Source organism: Pseudophryne corroboree, chromosome 6 (assembly GCF_028390025.1).
Source record: "Pseudophryne corroboree isolate aPseCor3 chromosome 6, aPseCor3.hap2, whole genome shotgun sequence".
NCBI lineage: Eukaryota > Metazoa > Chordata > Amphibia > Anura > Myobatrachidae > Pseudophryne > Pseudophryne corroboree.
In genome coordinates, this window is record NC_086449.1 from 436559447 (window position 1) to 436583066 (window position 23620).

The 23620-nt window shown below is 46.3% G+C and overlaps 1 protein-coding gene across 4 annotated transcripts in view; it reads right to left on the reverse strand.

Annotated features, from left to right (window-relative positions):
- LRRK2 (leucine rich repeat kinase 2) overlaps positions 1-23620 on the reverse strand; it is a 469339-nt gene that overhangs the window by 184011 nt on the left and 261708 nt on the right. For all 4 annotated transcript variants that reach the window (XM_063927081.1, XM_063927083.1, XM_063927080.1 and 1 more), the window contains exon 26: positions 14966-15114. In XM_063927081.1, coding sequence (XP_063783151.1) covers positions 14966-15114 — 149 coding nt within the window. The remainder of the gene's footprint in view (positions 1-14965; positions 15115-23620) is intronic.

Sequence of the window (23620 nt, forward strand, 5' to 3'; positions counted from 1 at the left end):
GCCAGCCTTTCTTGTGAATCCATAGAATACAAAGAGAGGTGGTGCAATCCAATCCGAAGAGCATGGACCACATGCTGGGACGCTTCTTCTGCAGAAAGGTTCAGGGATTGACAGGCCTGAACCACAAGCTCTTCATTAAGATGGAATATGGACACTACTTTAGGAAGGTAGCCAATCCGAGTGCGGAGTACGACTCTATCAGGATGAAAAATCAGAAAATGGGAGTGACAGGAGAGCACCCCTAAGTCAGACTCTCTGCGGGTAGAGGCAATAGCCAGGAAGAACAGAGTCTCAGCTGTTAGCCACTTGAGGTCCACTGTATCCAAAGGCTTAAACGGCAGTGCCTGTAAAGCTCGGATAACTGAAGACAAGTCCTACGGAGGGACAAAGGGAGGCTGAATGTTGAGTACGCCCTAAAGAAACGTTCTAACATCAGGAAGGGAAGCAAATCTTCACTGGAACCACACCAACAGAGCAGAGACTTGAACCTTGAGGGACGCCAGGCAGAGGCTGAGGTCCAACCAGGCCTAGAGAAAGGCAAGCATCCAAGAAACTCTGAAAACCAGAGTATCGTGGCCCCTAGTAGACCACCACTTAACGTAAGAGTGCCAAAATTCTGTAGTAAATTGAGACTGAGGTAGGCTTACATGCCTTGAGCATCATCTGGACTACAGAGCAGGAGAAACCCTTGGATCTTAAGAGGGATGACTCAAGAGCCATGCCTTCAAAGACAGACGAGCTAGGTCCGTGAGAGGGAGTGTAAAGGGTATGTCTATGAAGAGACTCCGCAGGTTGGCGAACCAATAGTGCCTTGGACAGTTTGTAGCTATAAGCAGCATGGTGCCTCCTTCCTGCTAAAACTTGTGAAGAACCCACAGAAGGAGGAAAGAGGTACATTAGATTGAAGGTCCACTGCACAGCTAGAGCTGCAGGATCCCTGGTCCTGTACCTGTATATGGGTAGTTTCTGGTTGTGACGTGAGGCAATGAGGTCCATGTCTGGCAGGCCCCATTTGACAAGGAGTTGGAAGACGTCCAGGTGTAAAGCCCATTCTTCGGTGCGGATGTCCTGTCAGCCTAGGAAGTCCACTTCCAAGTTGTGGAATTCTGGGATGAACACAGCTGAGATGGCCGGGAGATGACGTTCAGAGCCCAAACAAGGATGTGAGCCACTTCCCTCAAGGCTGCCCGAATTCACGTGCCTCCCTGATGGTTGAGGTAGACTATTGCGTTGTCGGACTTGGACAGGTCTGCCCGGTATGCAGCCCGCAGCTCTAGTAAGTTGATGGGCAGGCGACTTTCATGGTCCAACGTCCCTGAAAGGAATGATGACTCATCACAGCGCTCCACCCCAGGAAAACGCCTGCCCATCATATGGTTTGTCGTCAGACTTTGCAGCTGGGTGTCTGGCAGCCCAAGCTTGTTTAGAGCGAAGTTTGGCAGTCCTGTGTAAGCTGGACTGTATGGGACAGGACTGGCCATTAGATTTACCCTGGGGGTGAAAGGACCGAAAGAAGGGTGTCCTTGGCTATGGGGTGAAGGTAAAAAAAAAGGCAGATATAGAAGCTGCAACAGTAGCCAAGATCTTGTCTAACTCGGAACTGAACAGTATGTCTCCAGTGAATGGCAGAAATTCGAGCACCTTCTTGTAATCAGTATCCGCTTTCCAGGACCACAGCCATAAGATCCTTCGGGTGACATCGGAGGTCACAGATGTTTTTGAAGCAAGGACTCCAGTATCCAATGCTGCTTCCCCAGATAAGAGGCCGCTTCCCAAATAAGAGGGATATGGGACAGCTGTTCCTTGGTAGCATCTGATGGAAGGCTGTCCTCAAGAGCATCCGCCCAGCCTTCAATAGCCTTAGCAACCCAGGCCAAGGCCATGGCCGTGTAATAATGCCTGCATGTGAATATACAGACTTCAGGCAAGTTTCAAGTTTTCTATCCATGGCTTCCTTGAGGGAAGACGCAGTTGGTGTAGGCAGTGTAGAGCTTCTAATGAGGCTTGCTACATGAGAATCAACTGTAGGGGGAACCTCCCACTTAGCATACTCTGCAGGTGGGAGGGTAAAAAGACACAAGCCTTTTTGGAAGCTGGAACTGCCTACCAGGACTAATATATGCCTCATGCATGAGTTCAGTAAGCTAATCAGACTGAAGGAATTCAGCCTTGCCAACCTTTTGGTGCTTAAATACCAGAGCTTTATGCTTAGTAGCTGGTTCCTCGTCCTCTATGTCAAGAATCAATTTAACTGCAAGCACCAATGCGTGGACAAATAGTAGAATGTTGTTCCGAGGGAGACTCAGGGAGAGAGACATCTGCATCATTTACATCCTCAGATGACGTGTCAGAATTCAAAATCTGCATAGACTGTGAGGATGGCACATGCCACAAATGCGTTTTATACACGGTCTGTCACCATGTAACACTTGCTGAAAGGCAGCAGATGTTTGCGTAAGATTCTGAACTGAGTGGGAAAAAACACCCATCCAGGGAGGATGCAAGACGGGGACTAGCAAAGAAGGTTGTGACTGCTGTGTAAGCCCAATTGTAGGAGCTGACAAGAGGCCCACTAACTGCGTCACGTCCTGAGACAAGGAAGACACCCAAGGTGGTTCCTGGACAGGGGCTAATAGAGTGGGCTGGTGAAGTGGGATGAAACAATAACTACACAGACCATTCTGTACAGGATCCTGAGGGGATAAGCCCGCTAAACAGGATCTGCATGTGACCAGCACAGGAGCCCCAGACTCCTTATTACCATTGCATTTGGAAGACATAGTAATAGCAGCACAATAAGCGCGCAGTGAGTGTATAGCCAAACACTATGCACTGTGACACCCTTCACAAATACAAGTAAAATGTGGGGTACTGTTGGACCCCTATACACCTGGTACCGGTTAGGAAAGGAGTATAAGGGATAGATATAACTGACAGGAGAAAGCAGAGACAGCATATCAAAACAGAAGAGCTAGCAAGTGTCACATACAATGCATATATATTTGCAGTGGGCACTAAATCAACTACACAAGCTTTAAGAGGCTGGTATGATCAGCGCTATATAACCTTGCATTGGGGAGAGGTATACAGGGAGACTGGACCAGACTTCTCCTAAGACTTTCAGCTGCAGACTGTCATAAAATGGCTGCCAAGAGTCTCATTAAGGGAGGAGGGTGAGTAGCTCCGAGGCAGGAAGCCTCTGTGAGGGATCGCGTTCTGAGCTGGGAGAGGGGCTATCGGGGGAGAGTGCACCTCCCCTATGCTGACATTATCCTCCAGGGCAAATGGCCTCTAAAGTGTCCCCGATGCCACAATAATGTGCCCTGGTGGCCTAGTGGGGTTGCAGATGAACTGGGTACCCAGCAACTCCGGTGGTCCCCGCAACCAGAGGCACATGCTGCTCAATACGTGATTCCCAACAAGCGGTGAATTGCCTTACCTGTCCCGCCGGTGTCCGGCTGCAGCCAGGATTCCCAGAGGAGCGGATAGCATAGCTCCGGTGGCGGCCGCCGTAATCACTGGACCGGAGGTTGTTGGAGCAACAGCGTGGGAGTCCTGAAGGATGCCTAGCGCTGCTTACTCTGAAGAACAAGATGTTAAATGTAAAGTAATCCATAAAAGAATGCTTGGGGATGCTTGAAAGCAGCCCCCCCCCACCCCCACCCCCACCCACCCACCCACCATACGAAAACTGTCTGGCCTTTGACTTGGGGCGAGATATAGGGGAGGATAGACCAAGGCATCCTGGGAGTTGAAAGCTCTAAATATTTGGTGCCCAGTACTCTCCAACTACCTACACCCCATGGTAACCCTATGGAGCCTATGGACCCTGAAGAAGAAATATACTATACAAAATAATTTAGTTATATATAATACCCAACATATTGATGCTGAAGTCTTATTAATTGATCATTTCTTGTTCTTTCAAACATACTGTATAACTTCATGTGTAGTGATATGATAAGTCCATCAAATGTTTACTAACTTACAGATGTGACCTAATGCACTATTTCTGCAGTTGCGCAAAACACCCCTTCTTGACAGGACTCATGTGATGACTCATCTTGCACTAAGCCTCATTTTTAGTGCTAGGGTTGAGCAGTTAGTGCTAGGGTTGAGCAAGGAAGAAAGGGGGGAGGGTGTTAGGGTGCAGTGGTGGGGCAGATAAGGGATAGAAACCAGCAAAGGGGGGGGGGGGGGATTTGGGTTAATGATGCAGTAAGGGAACAGTTAGAGTTTGGCAGGAGGGGAGGGTTAGCAGGAAAATATCCAGAAGTCATTGGCATTCTCAGTTTCGGAATCCTGCTATCGGAATTCCAACAACGAGCATTTCATACCCAACCCAATGGTGTTATTCTAGTAACATATACCTAGATCAAAATGATAACAGAAACCTCACCAAATATAACAACTTAAGCAATTAATTTTGACTGGGAACAGGCTGTAATTCAATAAATGAATAAAGGTCCCCTAGCTCTATTTTTCCTTACATGTGTTGCAATAAAGTGAAAAAAGGAATTTTGGCCACTTACCATTGAATCCTTTTCTCTTAAGCAAGAGGGGGTCATGGGATTGCTGATGTGGATGAGGGAGCTGGCACTTAAACTAAAACCTGTAACTTTAAATATACTGCTCAAAAAAATAAAGGGAACACTAAAATAACACATCCTAGATCTGAATGAATGAAATATTCTTATTAAATACTTTGTTCTTTACATAGTTGAATGTGCTGACAACAAAATCACACAAAAATTATCAATGGAAATCAAATTTATTAACCCATGGAGGTCTGGATTTGGAGTCACACTTAAAATTAAAGTGGAAAAACACTCTACAGGCTGATCCAACTTTGATGTAATGTCCTTAAAACAAGTCAAAATGAGGCTCAGTAGTGTGTGTGGCCTCCACTACTGAAATAAGAATATTTCATTCATTCAGATCCAGGATGTGTTATTTTAGTGTTCCCTTTATTTTTTTGAGCAGTGTATAAGCATCTCGCCTCTGCAACACCCATCAAGCCAATGCAACTTAAAAAGGGCCCAGAAGGAGAAGCAGGAACTCAGTGAAGCTGATATAACAATAAAACAGTAGGGAAGAAACGATCGAGACAAACCCCTGTATGACTAAGGGTGATGGAGGGAACGCAGTGTCCCACAGCTTGCTTAAAAGAAAGGGATTCAACAGTTTGTGACCAAAAATCCTCTTTTCTCTGGCAACAAAGCTGGTGGACACTGGACAACGGGATGTTCAACAGCTAACCCCGGGGAGGGAACCCTCAGGCTGCATGACCGGAGAGCTGCGTGCCCAAAGTAGGTTTCGCAAGTAGCAAAAACTTGAAAACTGAAAAAACTGCATGGACAGAGAACCAGGCAGCTGCACTGCAGACTTGTACCACCGAAGCCCCGTGTCAAGCCGCCCAGGTCACCATCGCCCTAATGGAATGTGCAGACACCCGAGCTGGTGTCGGTTGCCATGTGCTAGAATAGGCCCAAGTGATATCCAAGCGGATTCAACTCACAATGGACTGCTTTGAAGCTGGCCAACCATGTTTGTGTGCGTTGTAAAGAACAAGCAGAGAATCTGTTCAGCAGACAGAAGATGTCTGGTTGAAGGAAGCAGACAGAGGGGGTCATTCCGAGTTTATTTTAGTTTGCTAGCTATTTTGTGCAGAGATGCGATCAGATAGTCGCCGCCTATGGGGGAGTGTACTTTCGATGTGCAAGTGTGCGAACGCTTGTGCAGTCGAGCGGGACAAAAACAGTTTGTGCGGTTTCTGAGTAGGTCTGAACTTACTCAGCCGCTGCGATCACTTCAGCCTGTCCGGTCACGGAATTGACGTCAGACACCTGCCCTGCAGGAAAGACAAAACTCCAGTTTACGTGGAAAGTCAAAATAACTTCCGGCAGGAACATAGGAATTCTATCGTCATGGAATATGAGAAAATGCAGCCTAAAAGACAAAGCACCCAACTCGGTAACACGCTTAGCTGAGGCAATTGCCATACGGAAGACCAACTTCCAAGTAATTAACTGGGTCTGCTGAATACAAAGGCTCAAATAGAGCCTGCTTGAAATGACTAGATTAAGATCCCACAGTGGTACTGGTGGATGAAACAGTGGTTGAACATGCAATACACCCTGTAACAAGGTTCAAATCCCTAAAGATAGGCCATATGTCATTGGAAATAGACAGAGCTGACAAGTGTACTGGTCTACAAACTTCCTGAATGGAAGACCCAGGAACAAGAAAGGAGAAACTTGGAGGAAAAAATAATTAGCTGGTCACACCATAAGATGACAATTTTCCAGAAGAAGGAAGATGTCCATGTGCCTCACACAACACAGAATCCATGAAAAAGCATTCCAAATACTTGAAAACATTTCCAAAACCCAACACCATTCACCCCATAGTACTAAGCCAGGGCAGGTCATACAGTCCATCGATTTGAGAACCACACCGCCAGGAGCAGGTATCTCGGTGTCCAGCACATAGGAACAAGGTGCAGCGGCCACTTTAATCAAATTATCTTGCAGAAGCGCTTATAGCGTCATTAAATTGGAGACCGACAGACAGAGACTGTGTCCATGCAGGCTCCGCCAGGCACACGCAGCGCCTCCCGACGCCTTTATGTCAGCAGGGCCCGCATCAGGGTGAGCACACTCAGTATGGTGGACAGTATAGCAGTACTCTGACACATTCAATATGGTGCACAGTATAGCGGCACTCTGTCACACTAAGTACCATGCACAGTATAGCGGCATCCTGAATACAGCATAAAGTACAAAGCTATCGTGGCACATTTAGCCTCAATGGTTTTTTTTCTTGCCATTACCTTGTAATGTGCAGTGTTAGCAGGAGAAACACTAAAATCACAGGGTACAACAATTAATCACAGCGTGATCACAGTGACTGACATAAAAAGAAAATTTTGGTCCTCATACAGTAAGGTTTGCAAAATGTGCTAATCGCAATCCGGCCGTTTATCGTACAAATGCGCATGTACAGCATTTGCATTGCGCATGCGTGAGTAGAAATAGTGAGAGAAATTGCGTACACATCATGATCGCAATGCAGCCGCTATTTCACTGACAGGATGCATGCATTTCTGGGCGGAAACCTGGTGTTTTCTTGGTGTGTCTGAAAAAAATGCAGGTGTGCCCAGTCGTTTTTAAGGAGGGCCTCTGACGTCAGCGATAACCACTTCCAGCCTCTTGTGTCGCAAGAATTGTGGATGACCTTGCCTTGCGCAGTTAGGAAAAATCTTCGATGTTCCGGGAATTGCATATGGTTTTGTGATCAACCTTCATATTGTGATGCATTCGCAATTTCTACAGTGGGCGTTTTTTCTCTATTTCTGGGGGGCAACAATTTGATTGAAACAACTGCTTTTTAGCAGAAATTGCAATCCTTACTGAATAGGGTCCTAAGACACAAAAGTAATCGGTACTTAGTCTTCCAGAAGGTCACCACTGACAGTCACAGAGTAGAGGAGCCTATGTCATGAACAGTTCTGAGCCATCTCCGAGTCTGGATGAGATCCATCAGTGAATGGCTGTGCTCAGCATGCTGCAAGGGCTGCAGACAAACTCCAACACTGCCAGGGGGAACTCAGCTGCCTGAAGCTCCATCTCCCACTATGGCCCCTTTCTCCTCTAGAGCCAGTGAACATCTACCCTCACCTGGGGTAGACTGGTACAGCTGGCATATGCATGGCGTCTGAGCGAGTGCACTTCACTTCAGGAAGCCACCACATAAGCCCAATTAAAATGATGCCGCCATCAGAGACTGCGCTAACACCCTACATCCTTTAAAAAGGTGAAGCGCCCGCAATTCTACAGGTCCAGGTGGTCTAAGCAGAGAAGGGGTTCCACCAGGGGAGCCACTGGCTGATCAGCCCCCACCCACCACAGCTGCAAACCGATTCCAACTCACTGTATCCACTGCACTCCCACTGTATACTGCAACAAGCAGTGAATAGATGAAATAAAAAGTAAAATAAAAGTTACAAATAAAATAAAAACTGACTTGGGGTTTAAACAGAGCCCAACTTCTACACCTTATATTTAAAGTAAGAGGTTTTAGTTTAAGTGCCAGGTCCTTAGTCTCAATCAGCAATCTCATTGTACGGTATCTACCAACCTTAATGTCAGAGAAAAATAAACTCAGTCAATTACAAAACTTAAATAAATCTGGTTTCGCATTGAAAATGGTATGGGCATGTCTAAATAAGAGTGACTGAGAAGGAGTACATTTGACATCTGATGAGGTGCAAGGGATCAAGCAGTTCCAAGTGAACTAGCTACAGGAAGGATGATTCTGTGGTATTCATTTTGTGAGACATATAATAATATTACCTTATGTAGAAAGAATGAATGCACACAGAGCAAGGAGTGTTTGGCAGTTTAGCATAAAGTATATGCAAATAGCTGTTCTCAACAAAGAGAACTTGATTTTTGCATGTCCTTGGAGGCAGCAATTGTAGGGTGCATTTGTACACTTATGAATTACCATACTAATAAGACTCTAGGAAGCAGCAATTTTTAAGGGGGTAGTAGTTGTGATTAAAATGATTACGGCAAGATTGGGAACTGGAGAGCTAAATAATATCCTCTATTTCATGTTAACTTATCCACCATTAAAACTTAGAGGAATCGAAACCAAGCAATGGAAGCTATCCACTTCAGGATAGTACAAACCTTTTTATGATATACTATTGGCTGCTTTATGAAAGATTATTAAATAGTGATTTTTCTTATTGTGTATGGTTTTATAAATGTTCTGAAAGTGTGAGTAACACCTTTTGAGTATTTACCTACCAGGCAGCTGTTGTGTGCACCACCAGATATCAACGCTCTTTTCTGTTTTGCACAACTTGCAAGACTACTAAACACTACAGGAATGCACATACTGACAAAACCGATAATTTTCATCTCCTATTAAAACTTGGAGGAACAAAGGAAGATGTCAGCTTCAGGACTAACTTTTATATGATCTGGACTATTGACTGGGTTATGTACTACAGTATTACTGACAGAAAAGAGTTTATCGTATTGGGTATGGTTGTGCAATACATTTGAATTCACTGGAAAAAATAGGATTTTGGTACTTACCGGTAAATCCTTTTCTCTTAGTCCGTAGAGGATGCTGGGGACTCCAAAAGGACCAGGGGGTATAGACGGATCAGCAGGAGCTTGGGCACACAATAAAGACTTAAACTGGGTGTGAACTGGCTCCTCCCTCTATGCCCCTCCTCCAGACCTCAGTTAGAAACTGTGCCCAGGAGAGATGGGCATTTCGAGGAAAGAATTTATAAACACGGTGAGTGTCATACCAGCTCACACCACGAACATACCGCAGAACGTGGCATTCAAGAGAAAACCAGCCTACGGCAGAAAAAAAGACACAGTCACCTGCTGAAAGAATACGTAACACAACCTGTGTGCCAACACAACCAATAATAAGACACCGCATGCCCTGGCATGAACATCGTCAGCAACAGCCTGACAGAGAAGAAACACCACCAAAGTGTAACCAAAAACAATAACTGCAGACACAGTACGCACTGGGACGGGCGCCCAGCATCCTCTACGGACTAAGAGAAAAGGATTTACCGGTAAGTAACAAAATCCTATTTTCTCATACGTCCTAGAGGATGCTGGGGACTCCAAAAGGACCATGGGGTCAATACCAAAGCTCCAGAACGGGCGGGAGAGTGCGAACGACTCTGCAGCACCGATTGAGCAAACAAAAGGTCCCCCTCAACCAGGGTATCAAACCTGTAGACCATAGCAAACACGTTTGACCCCGACCAAGTCTCCACTCAGCAGAGTTGAACCGCCAAGACTCCTCGGGCAGCCGCCCAGGAGGAGCCCATCCTCCCAGTAAAATGGGCCTCCACCGACTTCGGTGACTGCAATCCAGCCGTAGACCGAACATGCCAAATATCATCACAGAACCAACGTGTAACTGACTGCCTAACCCAGTCACCCAAACCATAGTGGGAAGATATCAGACAAACAGAGCCCCTGTTTCTCCAATCTGAACCAAAATGGCGACCTAAATGTTCAAATCCCTGGCTACATCGAGATAATTTGAATCAGCTAATGCCTAAGTAACCACCGGCATCAAAATAGGCCAAATTCTGCGAAACCCAGAAACCACTCTCGGCAGAACTACTAACCGAGTTCTCAATTCCTTTTTATCCACATGAAAGAACAAACAAGGCTCTTGTGAGACAAAACCACCGCTTCCGACACCCGCCTTGCGGATGTCAAAGCCAAGAGCATGACCACTTTCCAAGCGAGAAATTTTTGTAAAAAATGTATAAGGCCACACTCCCAACTTTAAACTTGCATCCACACTGGTTTGTAAAGTATGGGTAAGAATGACCTAGCTGAAAGACTTCCATAGGAGCCTTCCTGGATACATCCAAAACACATAGTTCCGCCCACTACAGTGGTAAAGCTTAGCCGTTACTTCTTTCTTAGCTTGAAGAATTGAGGAAAGAACTTCACTGGGAACACCCTTTCGGCTTAGGATATGGAATTCCACCGCCATGACGTCAGACGCAGCCGCGGTAAGTCTTGAAACACGCCCTGATCTTGGTGTCACAGATCCTCACGTAGAGAAAAAGGGCAGGAATCTTCTTATGAGGAAATCATGAAAACCTGGATAGCAAACCTTCCTTGGCTAGACTGGATCCAAGAGAATCGCCTGAACCTTTGTTCATCCCACGTTTATCAACCACGGTGTCACGAGGTTGTCCACTGCTATAGCTTAAGCGTCCCCTGACCTGGAACAATATCCCTGAGGCCTCTTCTTGAGGCGAGACGCCAACATATCCAATTGCGACAATCCTCAAAGACTTGTCACGTCTGTGAAAACTTCTCGATGACTACCGAATTTTTCCCGGATGGAGATCACGTCAGCAGAGGAAATCCATTTCTCCGTCGTTCACCTCCGGAACGAAGACGGTTAATATAGCGTTTACCAGACTCTCCACCCAACGGCAAAACTGTGCATCTACTGCCATTGCCGCTTTGCTCCTTGTTCCGCCATAGCGGTTTACTTATGCCACTGCTGACAAGACGTCTAGTAGAACTAACACGGGCAGAACACGAAGAATACGTTTGTCGAACTAACTCTTAACTCAAGAAAGTTTATAGCAGACAAGCTTCCCAACTCGACTCTATCCCCTGGAAACACGACCCTTGCAAGTACTGCTCCTCCGTCTCGGAGACCTGTATGCACGGACACCAGGATCTACACCCAGAACTCGAACCTTCATCCCTCTAGAAGGAGAGAACCGAGCAGACACCACCAGAGTGATGTCCTGACCGTTAGGATTATATTCACGTGCATGTGCCGGTGAGACCCGGACCACATTTCCAACTGGTCTCTTGAAAACCACTCTGGCAATAAAGCCTCTCACCAAAAACGGCCTCTCCGGCCGCAGCCAACCGGTTAAGTAACGGAACACCTTGATAAAGTGTCACAGTAAAACCGATCCAACCCTGGATCTTCAGACCTCTTTTCACATGGAAAACACCGAACTTTTACCGGTCATAATCTAATCTGAAAACCACCTCCAACATCAGTGTCGTTGGAAACAACAGCCAATCCCTGTGTCGAAGAACAGTCAGAGAGAACCAACGATTTGCACCTTTATACAGGGACCACCGGACAATGTCCTGATCCTGACCCACCACTGTATGGCATCGCATACTATCTTCCCTTCCAGAGTGGAACAGCAAGAACTATTAGAAAAACAGTAAGGGGAAACAACCGTAATTCCGAATGTTCCCCTTTGGATTCTATAAATAACCCACAGGTCCTAGTCTATTCCTGGACCAACTGAAACCTAATAGACGAGTGCCCACCGGAGTGGGGACCAGCCCGATAGACTCAGCGACAAGTGGTGGATGTGGAGGAAATAGAAAACGACATCCACTACTGCGAACCTAACAAGGCTGCAGAACTCTTACCTTTTCACCTTCCCCTGTCTGCACTGAAAAGGAAACACGACGGTATCGAACCGGTAAAACGACTGCATCCCACAAAAAAATGCGTCACCAACCGTTGCGAAAGAGGCTAACTCACGAAGCTAGACTAACCAGTGGAATCCGCCGAGATTGACTGAACAGAGGCCACACCAAATAGCTGCCTACCTCCCTCCAGCATCTCCCGGAGACATCCTCCGCATTTTTCCGGTCCCACCTCCTGCTGTCACGTGGCAGCCTGCTGTAACGTTATAAGGTAGAATAAACATAGGCAAGCCTACCCACACTGGATAGAGTAATTCTTTTGGATGCTTACCCGAATACAACACTCCATCAAGTGCACACAGTGAAAACAAGGTCAAAGTATAGAAATAAAATTTCACTTAGCTGCCTATGTATGATCCATTGCGACCGGGCTCTGCGTTGACCAGGAGTTGACTGTCATAATTTTCTCTCCGCGTTGTGAAGAGAATAATATTCGGACTCCTCAAGAGGATCGAAACCAACTCGTCCCGGCCAATCTCGAGCTTAATCAACAGAGCGACCAGCACATGATAAGAAAACCATCATTTCAGCATTCATGGATATACATCATGTAATACACAATAAAACACATATATCCTAACCCTGTATATATAAACCTATATCTACGTATAAACACATAGAGATATAACCTATACGCAAGTGGATTGTCCAGACCTGTCAGGTCCCTAGTGACAGTAATGTGTTGTGAATGTGTATGACCATGTACTGACATGCACCCGATGTGGATCTACCAGGAACGTTATGGTCGACAGAAACTTAGTAAATGTCGACAGCAAGGAATAGTAAGCAGGCAAAAAATATTCCCAGAACCCGAGGGGTCTGAGGAAAGGAAACCAATACAAGTTTGATAACACTCCCCCCACATATACCAATAAATATATACATATATATATATATACAGGAATACAATTCAGCCGGCACTCCACTCCAGTTCCAGCAGCTTGCCCCGCTGCCGTAGTCCTAAGAATACATGCAAATCCAAACGTGGAAAAAGGCACTCCAGAGGCTCAATCAGTAGAAAAAGATATATTGAATGTGACGTTTCGGGGATAAACCCCTTCCTCAAGACATGTCTTGAGGAAGGGGTTTATCCCCGAAACGTCACATTCAATATATCTTTTTCTACTGATTGAGCCTCTGGAGTGCCTTTTTCCACGTTTGGATTTGCATATATATATATATATATATATATATATATATATATATATGTACAGGTACAAGGCAACAAGAGTCTGATAATTGTGTTAACCAGGAAATACCGTCGATGCCGACAGGGCATCCGCAAACAACTGTATCTCCCCTATCGTGTTTTCTGTTTTAAGCACACAAACACCAATTTTCTAGTACTTAATTTCTCGAATCAAGCACCACCATGCGCCAGCGAAGCCGACAGTTATCCCCACAGCAGCTTGTGACAAAGCCCTCACACCTGCCGACATATGTCGACTAACCAATAGTGGGTACAAACAGGGAAACATTGAATTTATGTAATATAAGAGTGATTATGCGTCCATTATCAAACATAAAGCTATATGATCCCCATATAGCTTTAAAACACTGTGCCCCCCACTCCATCTTACTGTCCAGCAAGTCCTGGCGGGGATCTGAAGAAAAATGGCGCTGACTCCTGTATGAGGGCTAAGCTCCGCCCCTTCCCGATGCGCTTAAGCCCGCTCAAATAAATATATATATATGTAAATGAGCTGGGGAACCTATATACATATAGGGAGTAAGCCCCTGTTTGTTTAATACGCAGCCCAGGGCGCCCCCCCTGCGCCCCGCACCCACAGAAGCCGTTGGTGTGTGGGAGCCACGGAGCGCAGCGCGCATGCTGCGGTACCCCAGCGGCCGAAGACACCCGGTGTCCGGGTACGTTCCCCCGCCCGGGAAAATTTACTAGATGCTGCCCAGGGCGCTCCCCCCCCAGCGCCCTGCACCCTGTAGGCCGATGGCGTCAGGGAGCGCAGCGCTACCGCTGCTGCTCCCGCCCGTTCGCGGCGTACTGGCGGGGCGGGCACCGAAGGATGTCCCCCCGCCAGTGTACTACATAACATACCAATATATACAAATATATATATATACTGCCCAGGGCGCTCCCCCCAGCGCCCTGCACCCTGAAGGCCGATAGCGTGCGGGAGCAGGGAGCGCAGCGCTACCGCTGCTGCTCCCTCCCATTCGCAGCGTACTGGCGGGGCGGGCACCGAAGTATGTCCCCCCGCCAGTGAAGTACACTATACACATATACTGCCCAGGGCGCCCCCCCCCCCAGCGCCCTGCCAGAGACGTTGGTGTGTGGGAGCTTGGAGCGCAGCGCTACCGCTGCTGTTACCTCCGTTACTGAAGTCGTCTTTTCTTCCAATACTCACCCGGCTTCTTTCTTCCGGCTTTTGTGAGGGGATTGACAGCGCGGCTCCGGGAACAAGCAGCTAGGCGAACCAAGTGATCGAACCCTCTGGAGCTAATGGGTGTCCAGTAGCCGAGAAGCAGAGCCTTTAAACTAAGAAGAAGTAGGTCCTGCTTCTCTCCCCTCAGTCCCACGCTGCAGGGAGCCTGTAGCCAGCAGATCTGCCTGAAAATAAAAAACCTAACAAAGTCTTTCAGAGAAACACAGTAGAGCTCCCCTAGTGTGTGACCCATCACTCCTGGGCACAAAGTCTAACTGAGGTCTGGAGGAGGGGCATAGAGGGAGGAGCCAGTTCACACGCAGTTTAAGTCTTTATAGTGTGCCCAAGCTCCTGCGGATCCGTCTATACCCCCTGGTCCTTTTGGAGTCCCCAGCATCCTCTAGGACGTATGAGAAAGTGGACTAGGGGCATGCATAATAAATAGGCACCAAAAATGAAAGCCTCTGTAACCTATTTTCCAATTTCCAAAGGATTTAAAACACAAAGTACACATAACTGTGATGGGTCATTTCTTACCTAGTTCGTTTTTCATGGCACAAAACACCTCTAATTTAGCACAATTACTTAGGAAATCCAAACAAAGTGAAGAAATTGTGTTTTTATTTAAATTTAAAGTCCTTAGTTCTGGCAAACAAAGTGGTTGGTGGATTTCAGAAATGTTATTTCTATTACGGAAAAAAAAAGAAAAATGTTATTTAACATTACAGAAAGAGCAGAAACTGCAGTATCTGCCATGCATGGTGCAGTGCTCACTCCATTAACAGGGTATTTGGATATTCAGAAACTTTTTTATTTATTTTTATTTAAAACAACCTCAAATGCCTTACATGAATCAGACATCTTAACTTTGTTCAGAAGCTTATTACATATGATTTCTTAAAAGCAAGCAAAATCCCATTCATATCAAACCTCAATGAAAACAGAAATTCAAATAAATATTCTTTTATGTGGGTGAGTTATATTTATTTTATTCAGTTTTACACATTTTTCTCATTCTTGATATGTATTGGAAAGAAAATGTATGAATTATGTAAAAACGATCTTATTTTCCCTACAGATGTATTCTCATACAGTACATTATTGCTGCAGTCACACCAAACAGCCCCTCTCGGCATGATAGGGTCCGTGAGACTATGCTAGCGTCGGGCATCTTTTTGCTTCTTTTTTCCCCCTGAAAATGCATCTTAGTTGCAATGCAATTCAACAAAGACGCAAGAGAAAACTGTGCTGATTAAATGATGTGAGCGACTGAGTCTCTGAACCTGTATAAGAAGTGCTACAATGTAGCAGAAGCCATTTTTTTTCAATACAAGTTCCATTGTGCTGCGTATACTGACACACTCACACAGGGTGGTCTTCAGGTTGCCGACAGCCGGCATACCGACAGTTTTTCTCCCTCGTGGGGGTCCACGATCCGCCTGGAGGGAGAATAACCATGCCCGCAGCGTGGCAAGCGCAGCAAGCCCGCAAGGGGCTCATTTGCGCTCACCACGCTGTCTGTATGCTGGCGGTCGGGCTTCCGGCGCAGGTATGCTGGTCGCCGGGAGCCCGGCCGCCGGCATACCATACTACACCCCTCACACACAATATGCAAGTATTACATTTCAAATTAATCAGCACAGTGTCCTGGTATGTCCTAGTTGCATCACACTGTGACGGAGATGCATTTACGGCAATAAAAAATGTATGATACTAGCAGATGCAGGTATCTCATGCTGCGTGATGTATAGAGGATACATATATAAGGACACATCCGTAAATAAGTAATGACAATGGAAATGTTAACCCTACAGATGTGCCTCTATACATCTTTGCCTCTGATGCGTTCACATTGCGAGACAAAGAAGCGCCATGCCTACTCCTACGAATGCTTTATACACACAGGAGCAGAACGGAGGCAGCTGGAGTAAGAGGCTCCCGCTGCCGTGTATAGTGAGAGGGGGATTGGGAGACACTGTAGGGACGGGTAGCGAGAGGATATGCTCCCGCTACACGTAGTTATATGGCCTGTTCTGTGTACTATCACATATCAAAGCAGTCATGGTGGTGCGCATTCCCACAATGTGTTCGCATGGCTGTCAAAACAGCAAGGTTGTGTGAGGTCACATCTGTACTTACTTTAGTTGAATTTACCTCCCATGTAATTCAGTATCCTTAATTATCAGCCCTTATAAACAAACAATTGCACTGGAAATGATCTTATACACAGTGAGTTGATTTATTAACATAAGCAACAGATGGGTGTAATGGCAGAGAACAGAACTGAGAAGACATACTGTAGGATTTCAGATCTGCAAATTCCCCTTTTAGATCAACAGCTTGGGTAACAACTTTTCATCCATTTCACATTATTGTTAATTCCACTGACAACAGACACTGAAATCAGTTGCCACAGCCATCAAAACTAATAATAATGATTTAACAATGTGATTTATTTCTGGAGTGGAGGCAATACTGGTATGAACCTTGGGAAGAATTCAAAATATCCCCCGAACGGGGATAAAATCAAATCAAAACTGGAAAGAATACGATTATAAGGATTGCAAACAATCCAAAGAGAGACTTCTACTTGTCCCCATTACATTAATGCAATTTACAGCATCATAAAATCACTCGAGTATCATCAAGAGGAAACTCATCTTTCCTACAGCAGAGACCATGTCAAAAAGCCTAATAGCAGATGGCTATTGCATAGTAGAGCCCATGTGATGAGCACAGGCATGGCAGCAGTGCAGGCAATAACAAGCATCAGGAGAGGAACAAGACATTTATAATTTTCCCCCACTTTGGTCCACTTTCTCAGCCAATTGGCATATTCTAGAACTATGACTATACTTGCAATTATGTATATATTTTGTTATTTTCTTTACCCTGTATGGTGCTTTGCTCTGTATGGTGCGGTGGGAATTTATGGTTCCTTAATAAATAAATGCTAATAATAATAACAAGAAGCTATATGTAGTCAATGACCATCGTCCCGCTCAACACCTTCCTTCAGCACAAATGTTGTAGTAAGTGATTTGGAAGAGGTAGGTAATCTTTTTTTTTTACTTACATGAATTCTCTTTATATAAGACAAACATCTTAATCAACCTCCTGAATGAGTACATAAAAAGAATAAAAACCTGCATTGCAGCCAAACAAATCTAACTATTCAGAAGTGCCCAATAACACAAACGTATTCATTAAACAGCAATAGATAAAACACAAGTTATGGTTAACTCTGTTTCTCTGAGGTCCACAGTATCCACAGGATTTACAATGGGCTGCAGGTGGCGTCGGTGGATCGGGCACCAAAAAGTTACAATTTTGGGCTCACAGCATGCCGCGATCCAGCGTCCATATAACCCCGCCTCCTAGCCTAGGAAATTCAGTTTGTCACAAAGCCCAAGGCAGGAGCAGGATTAGAGCGAGAAGAAAGGCCTATTCAGGCGAGAAAACACACACACTTCCATACCGGAAGGAAGGGATTAGTAAGTGTATATATTTATATTATATATTATTTCTCCACAAATCCGGACAACAGGTGTCAAGCCGTGTGTTGCCTTTGTCAAGCTGTAATAAGTAGGGGTAAGAACGTTAACCACCTAGGAACATTCTCCCTTATACGTCACCTGCAGCGCATTTATCAGAAGTCATTGTTAAGTTCAAAAACTTTGGGTAAGAGCGTAAGCAGTCCACTAACACCTAAATGCCTTCTTCATGTTGTACCCAAGCTCCAGCAAGCCACACTAGCAACTCCCTCAATGTCAATTTCCACCTCAGTCAGGAACCTAAGCAGTCCTGCAGGCCATGTCACTGGAATGACTAACGAGTTCTCTCCTAACCGGGAATCCTCCAGGGGATCCTTAAGTGGTACACCTACTGCTGCTGCCACTGCTGTTGTTGCTGCTGGGAGTCGATCGTCATCCCAGAGAGGAAGTCAAAAGACCACTTGTACTACTTCAACTAAGCAACTGACTGTCCAACAGTCATTTGCGAGAAATATGAAATAGGACAGCAGTCATCATGTTGCAAATTACTGAGGTCATAACAACTATGCTTGTGTTAGACGTGCGTCCGGTATCCACCATTAGTGCAGTGGGATTCAGACAGTTGATGGACATACTATGTCCCCGGTACCAAATCCTATCTAGATTCCACTTCAAGCAATTCCCAGACTGTACAGGGACATTAAGAAAAGTGTCTTCAGTGTCCCGAAAAATGCGGTTGTACCCACTATCCACTTAACCACGGACATGTGGACAAGTGGAGCAGGGCAAACTAAGGACTACATGACTGTGACAGCCCACTGGGTAGATGTATTGCCTTCCGCAGCAACAAAAATAGCGGCACCAGCATCTCAGAAACGCCAACTCGTTCCTAGGCTGTGTATCACCGGTTTCCGTAAGAGGCACACCGCTGACAACCTCTTACGGAGACGGAGAGACATCATCGCACAATGGCTTACCCCACTTACAGATGTAGCCACCTTTATCTTGAGTGGCTGAGGCGTTTGTCCCGATCGAGCACACGCAGCGTACTGGGGCGCGCCTAGTCACAGAGAGGCGTATCTAATCGCACGGAGACAGACGTTTGGCGTTACCTTTACGTGTAATACCTGCGATCATCCACCAGGTGTCGCTTTTTACAATCACCACTGCGCATGCGTGTGGGCTCCCGTAAAATACAATACTGAAATACTGTATACTGTATAGTAAGGACTACTTTACTAGTGCGTCTCGTTACGCTGCATACAGTATGCTGCATACAGTATGTACAGCGTCTCATTACGCTGCATTATTTAATACAGTATATACAGTACAGACGCAAATAGTACAGCATACAGTATATGGTCCATTAACAGTACTTTAGGAATATGTAAGCGTCCGCAGAATATGTAAGCGTCCGCAGACAAAGCAACATAAAACCAGTAGTGTACACTGACGCAAATGGACGAGTTAGGAGTTCATTATTGCCTAATGATATAAGGAATATTGGGGCAGATGTATTAACCTGTAGAAGGCATAAGGAAGTGATAAACCAGTGATATGTGCAAGGTGATAAAGGCACCAGCCAATCAGCTCCAATATGTAAATTAACACTTAGGATCTGATTGGCTGCTGCCTTTATCACCTTGCACATATCACTGGTTTATCACTTCCTTATGCCTTCTCCAGGTTAATACATCTGCCCCATTGTACAGTATGTTAGCATCCTAATCCCGTAGCCATTATGGCTTAATCAAAACATTCATCTGTCTGCGGCGAAGTGGTGAAGTGTTCCGCTTCCTATACTCAGAGTCCCGTGTTCGATTCCTAAAGTACTGTACAGTACGAATGCATGTTAGTTTTTTCCAGACACTTTATAATTTTTTTAATTCACATAAACCAGGGCAAAGCTGCAGGAGCGGATGTACTGTTAAGGTTCTATGCACCATACGGTACACATACAATTCTGTAGCAGGGCAGACTCAATCGAAATGGCTACCGCCTGTGACTCCTTGCCCCATGGAGGCCCTCAGCTATGGAGCGAGTGACGACATAGATTTTGCAGACAATGGGGCAGTGCTGAAGGTGCGTCACAATCCCCTTGCTAACACACAGGGGCATCGAAGGCTACGGAGCAATGCTGAGTGAGCGTCGCAATCCCCTCGCTAAAATACATAGAGGCGATAGGGATAAGCGAGGTCTATGCACATTATGGTACACTGGACTCGATAGCATAGCACACTGTCAAAATGGCAACCGCCCCTGAACCCCCACCACGTGGCAGGCACAGATCATGCAGTAGACAGGGAGGGAATTCAGGTCCTGTGCAATACACAAACGCAGAAGATAGTTGCATTTAGCGTAAAGAATCGCTCCTGCAGATCTACTCTGATTTATGTGAAACTTGTGTGCACCCTTCCATTGACTGTCTTACAATGAAAATAAAATAATACAGTATATTATTACAATAAACAAAAAAAAAAAAAAAGAAAGGCACATCAGGACTCGAACCCTGGACCCCCAGCGTAGGAGGTGGGAGCCTTCATCGCTAGCCCACGACGCCTCATGATATATTCACACTTTCATGTGTAAAAGTACAGCAAACAGCAGCCGGCCCCCTCCCCATTGGTGTTCGTTTATGCCTTAGGGGACTCGGACCCTCGCATTTCTAAAGCACGGTATTTTCCACCGCCTCCCGCTAGCCCATCGCCCTTCCCCCCTGGGAGCCTGCACAGGTCATGCAGTAGACAGGGAGGTAATTCAGGTCATGTGAAATACACAAACGCAGAAGATCTACAGTACTGTTTTGCTCAGTCAGAATACACTCATTTCTACTCATTGCCGCTGTGTAGTTGCATTTAGCGTAAAGAATCGCTCCTGCAGATCTACTGATTTATGTGAAACTTGTATGCATCCTTCCATTGGATGTATTAGAGAGAGAAAAAAAATAAGAATTTACTCACCGGTAATTCTATTTCTCGTAGTCCGTAGTGGATGCTGGGTACTCCGTAAGGACCATGGGGTATAGACGGGCTCCGCAGGAGACTGGGCACTCTTAAAAGAAAGATTAGGTACTATATCTGGTGTGCACTGGCTCCTCCCTCTATGCCCCTCCTCCAGACCTCAGTTAGGGAAACTGTGCCCGGAAGAGCTGACATTACTAGGAAAGGATTTGGAATCCAGGGTAAGACTCATACCAGCCACACCAATCACACCGTACAACTCGTGAGAACTATAACCAGTTAACAGTATGAACAATAACTGAGCCTCTCTCAACAGATGGCTCATACAATAACCCTTTAGTTAAGCAATAACTATATACATGTATTGCAGAGAGTCCGCACTTGGGACGGGCTCCCAGCATCCACTACGGACTACGAGAAATAGAATTACCGGTGAGTAAATTCTTATTTTCTCTGACGTCCTAGTGGATGCTGGGTACTCCGTAAGGACCATGGGGATTATACCAAAGCTCCCAAACGGGCGGGAGAGTGCGGATGACTCTGCAGCACCGAATGAGTAAACTCAAGGTCCTCCTCAGCCAGGGTATCAAACTTGTAGAACTTTGCAAAAGTGTTTGAACCCGACCAAGTAGCTGCTCGGCAAAGCTGTAATGCCGAGACCCCTCGGGCAGCCGCCCAAGAAGAGCCCACCTTCCTCGTGGAATGGGCTTTTACTAATTTAGGATGCGGCAGTCCCGCCGCAGAATGTGCAAGCTGAATCGTGCTACAGATCCAGCGAGCAATAGTCTGCTTTGAAGCAGGAGCACCCAGCTTGTTGGGTGCATGCAGGATAAATAGCGAGTCAGTTTTTCTGACTCTAGCCGTCCTGGAAACAAAGTTTCAGGGCCCGGACTACGTCCAGCAACTTGGAATCCTCCAAGTCCCTAGTAGCCGCAGGCACCACAATTGGTTGGTTCAAATGAAACGATGATACCACCTTAGGGAGAAATTGGGGACGAGTCCTCCATTCTGCCCTTTCCATATGGAAGATTAGATATGGGCTTTTACATGACAAAGCCGCCAATTCTGACACACGCCTAGTCCAAGCTAAGGCCAAAAGCATGACCACTTTCCACGTGAGATATTTTAGCTCCACGGTCTTAAGTGGCTCAACCAGTGGGATTTTAGGAATCCAACACACGTTAAGATCCCAAGGTGCCACTGGAGGCACAAAAGGGGCTGAATATGCAGCACCCCTGTAACAACGTCCGAACTTCAGGCAGTGAAGCCAGTTCTTTTTGAGAGAAAAAGGGATAGGGCCGAAATCTTGGCCTTTATGGATCCTAATTTGAGGCCCATAGTCACTCCTGACTGTAGGAAGTGCAGGAATCGACCCCCCTGGAATTCCTCTGTAGGGCCTTCCCGGCCACACACCAAGCAACCTATTTTCGCCATATACAGTGAAAAAGTCTTGCTGTCACGTCTTTCCTAGCCTTTATCAGCGTAGAAATAACTGCATCCGGAATGCCCTTTTCCGCTAGGATCCGGCGTTCAACCGCCATGCCGTCCAACGCAGCCGCGGTAAGTCTTGGATCAGACAGGGTCCCTGTTGCAACATGTCCTGACTGAGAGGCAGAGGCTATGGGTCCTATGAGAGCATTTCTTGTAGTTCCGGGTACCGAGTCCTTCTTGGCCAATCCGGAGCAAAGAATATTGTTCACACTCCTCCGTTTATTACAATTCTCAGCCCTTGGGTCTGAGAGGAAGAGGAGGGAATATATAGACCGACTGGAACACCCACGGTGTTACTAGTGCGACCACAGCTATCGCCTGAGAGTCCCTTGACCCAGCGTAAAATCTTTTTTATCTTTTTATTGAGGTGGGACGCCATGTAGTCCACCTGAGGCAGTTTCCATCAATATGCAAAACTGCGTGAAGACTTCCTGATGAAGTCACCACCTTCCAGGGTGGAGGTCGTGTCCACTCCCGGAATGAACACTGCTGACAGTGCGCTTACTTGATTCTCCGCCCAGCGAAGAATTCTGGTGGCTTCTACCCTCGCCACCCTGCTCCTTGTGCCGCCCTGGCGGTTTACATGAGCCCCTGCGGTCTGACTGGATCAGAACCGGTTGGTCGCGAAGCAGGAACTCCGCTTGACTTAGGGCGTTGTATATGGCCCTTAGTTCCAGGATATTGATGTGAAGGCAAGTCTGTTGGCTTGACCACAAACCTTGGAATTTTTTTCCCTGTGTAACTGCCCCCCACCCTCGGAGGCTTGCATCCGTGGTCACCAGGACCCAGTCCTGAATGCCGAATCTGCGGCCCTCGAGAAGGTGAGCACTCCGCAGCCACCACAGGAGAGACACCCTGGCCCTGGGGGATAGGGTGATTAACCGATGCATCTGAAGATGTGATCCGGACCACTTGTCCAGTAAGTTCCATTGTCCTTGCATGGAACCAGCCGAAGGGGATGGCCTCGTATGATGCCATCATCCTTCCCAGGACTCGAGTGCAGTGATGCACTGACACCATTTTGGTTTTCAATGGATTCCTGACCAGTGTCATGAGCTCCTGAGCTCTCTCTATCGGGAGATAAACCCTCTTCTGGTCTGTGTCTAGGATCATGTCTAGGCGAGGCAGATGAGCTGTAGGAACCAACTGCGACTTCGGAATATATAGAATCCAGTCGTGTTGCCGTTTCACTTCCAGAGAAGGTGATACGCTGTCCAGCAACTGCTCTCTTGATCTCGCTTTTATGA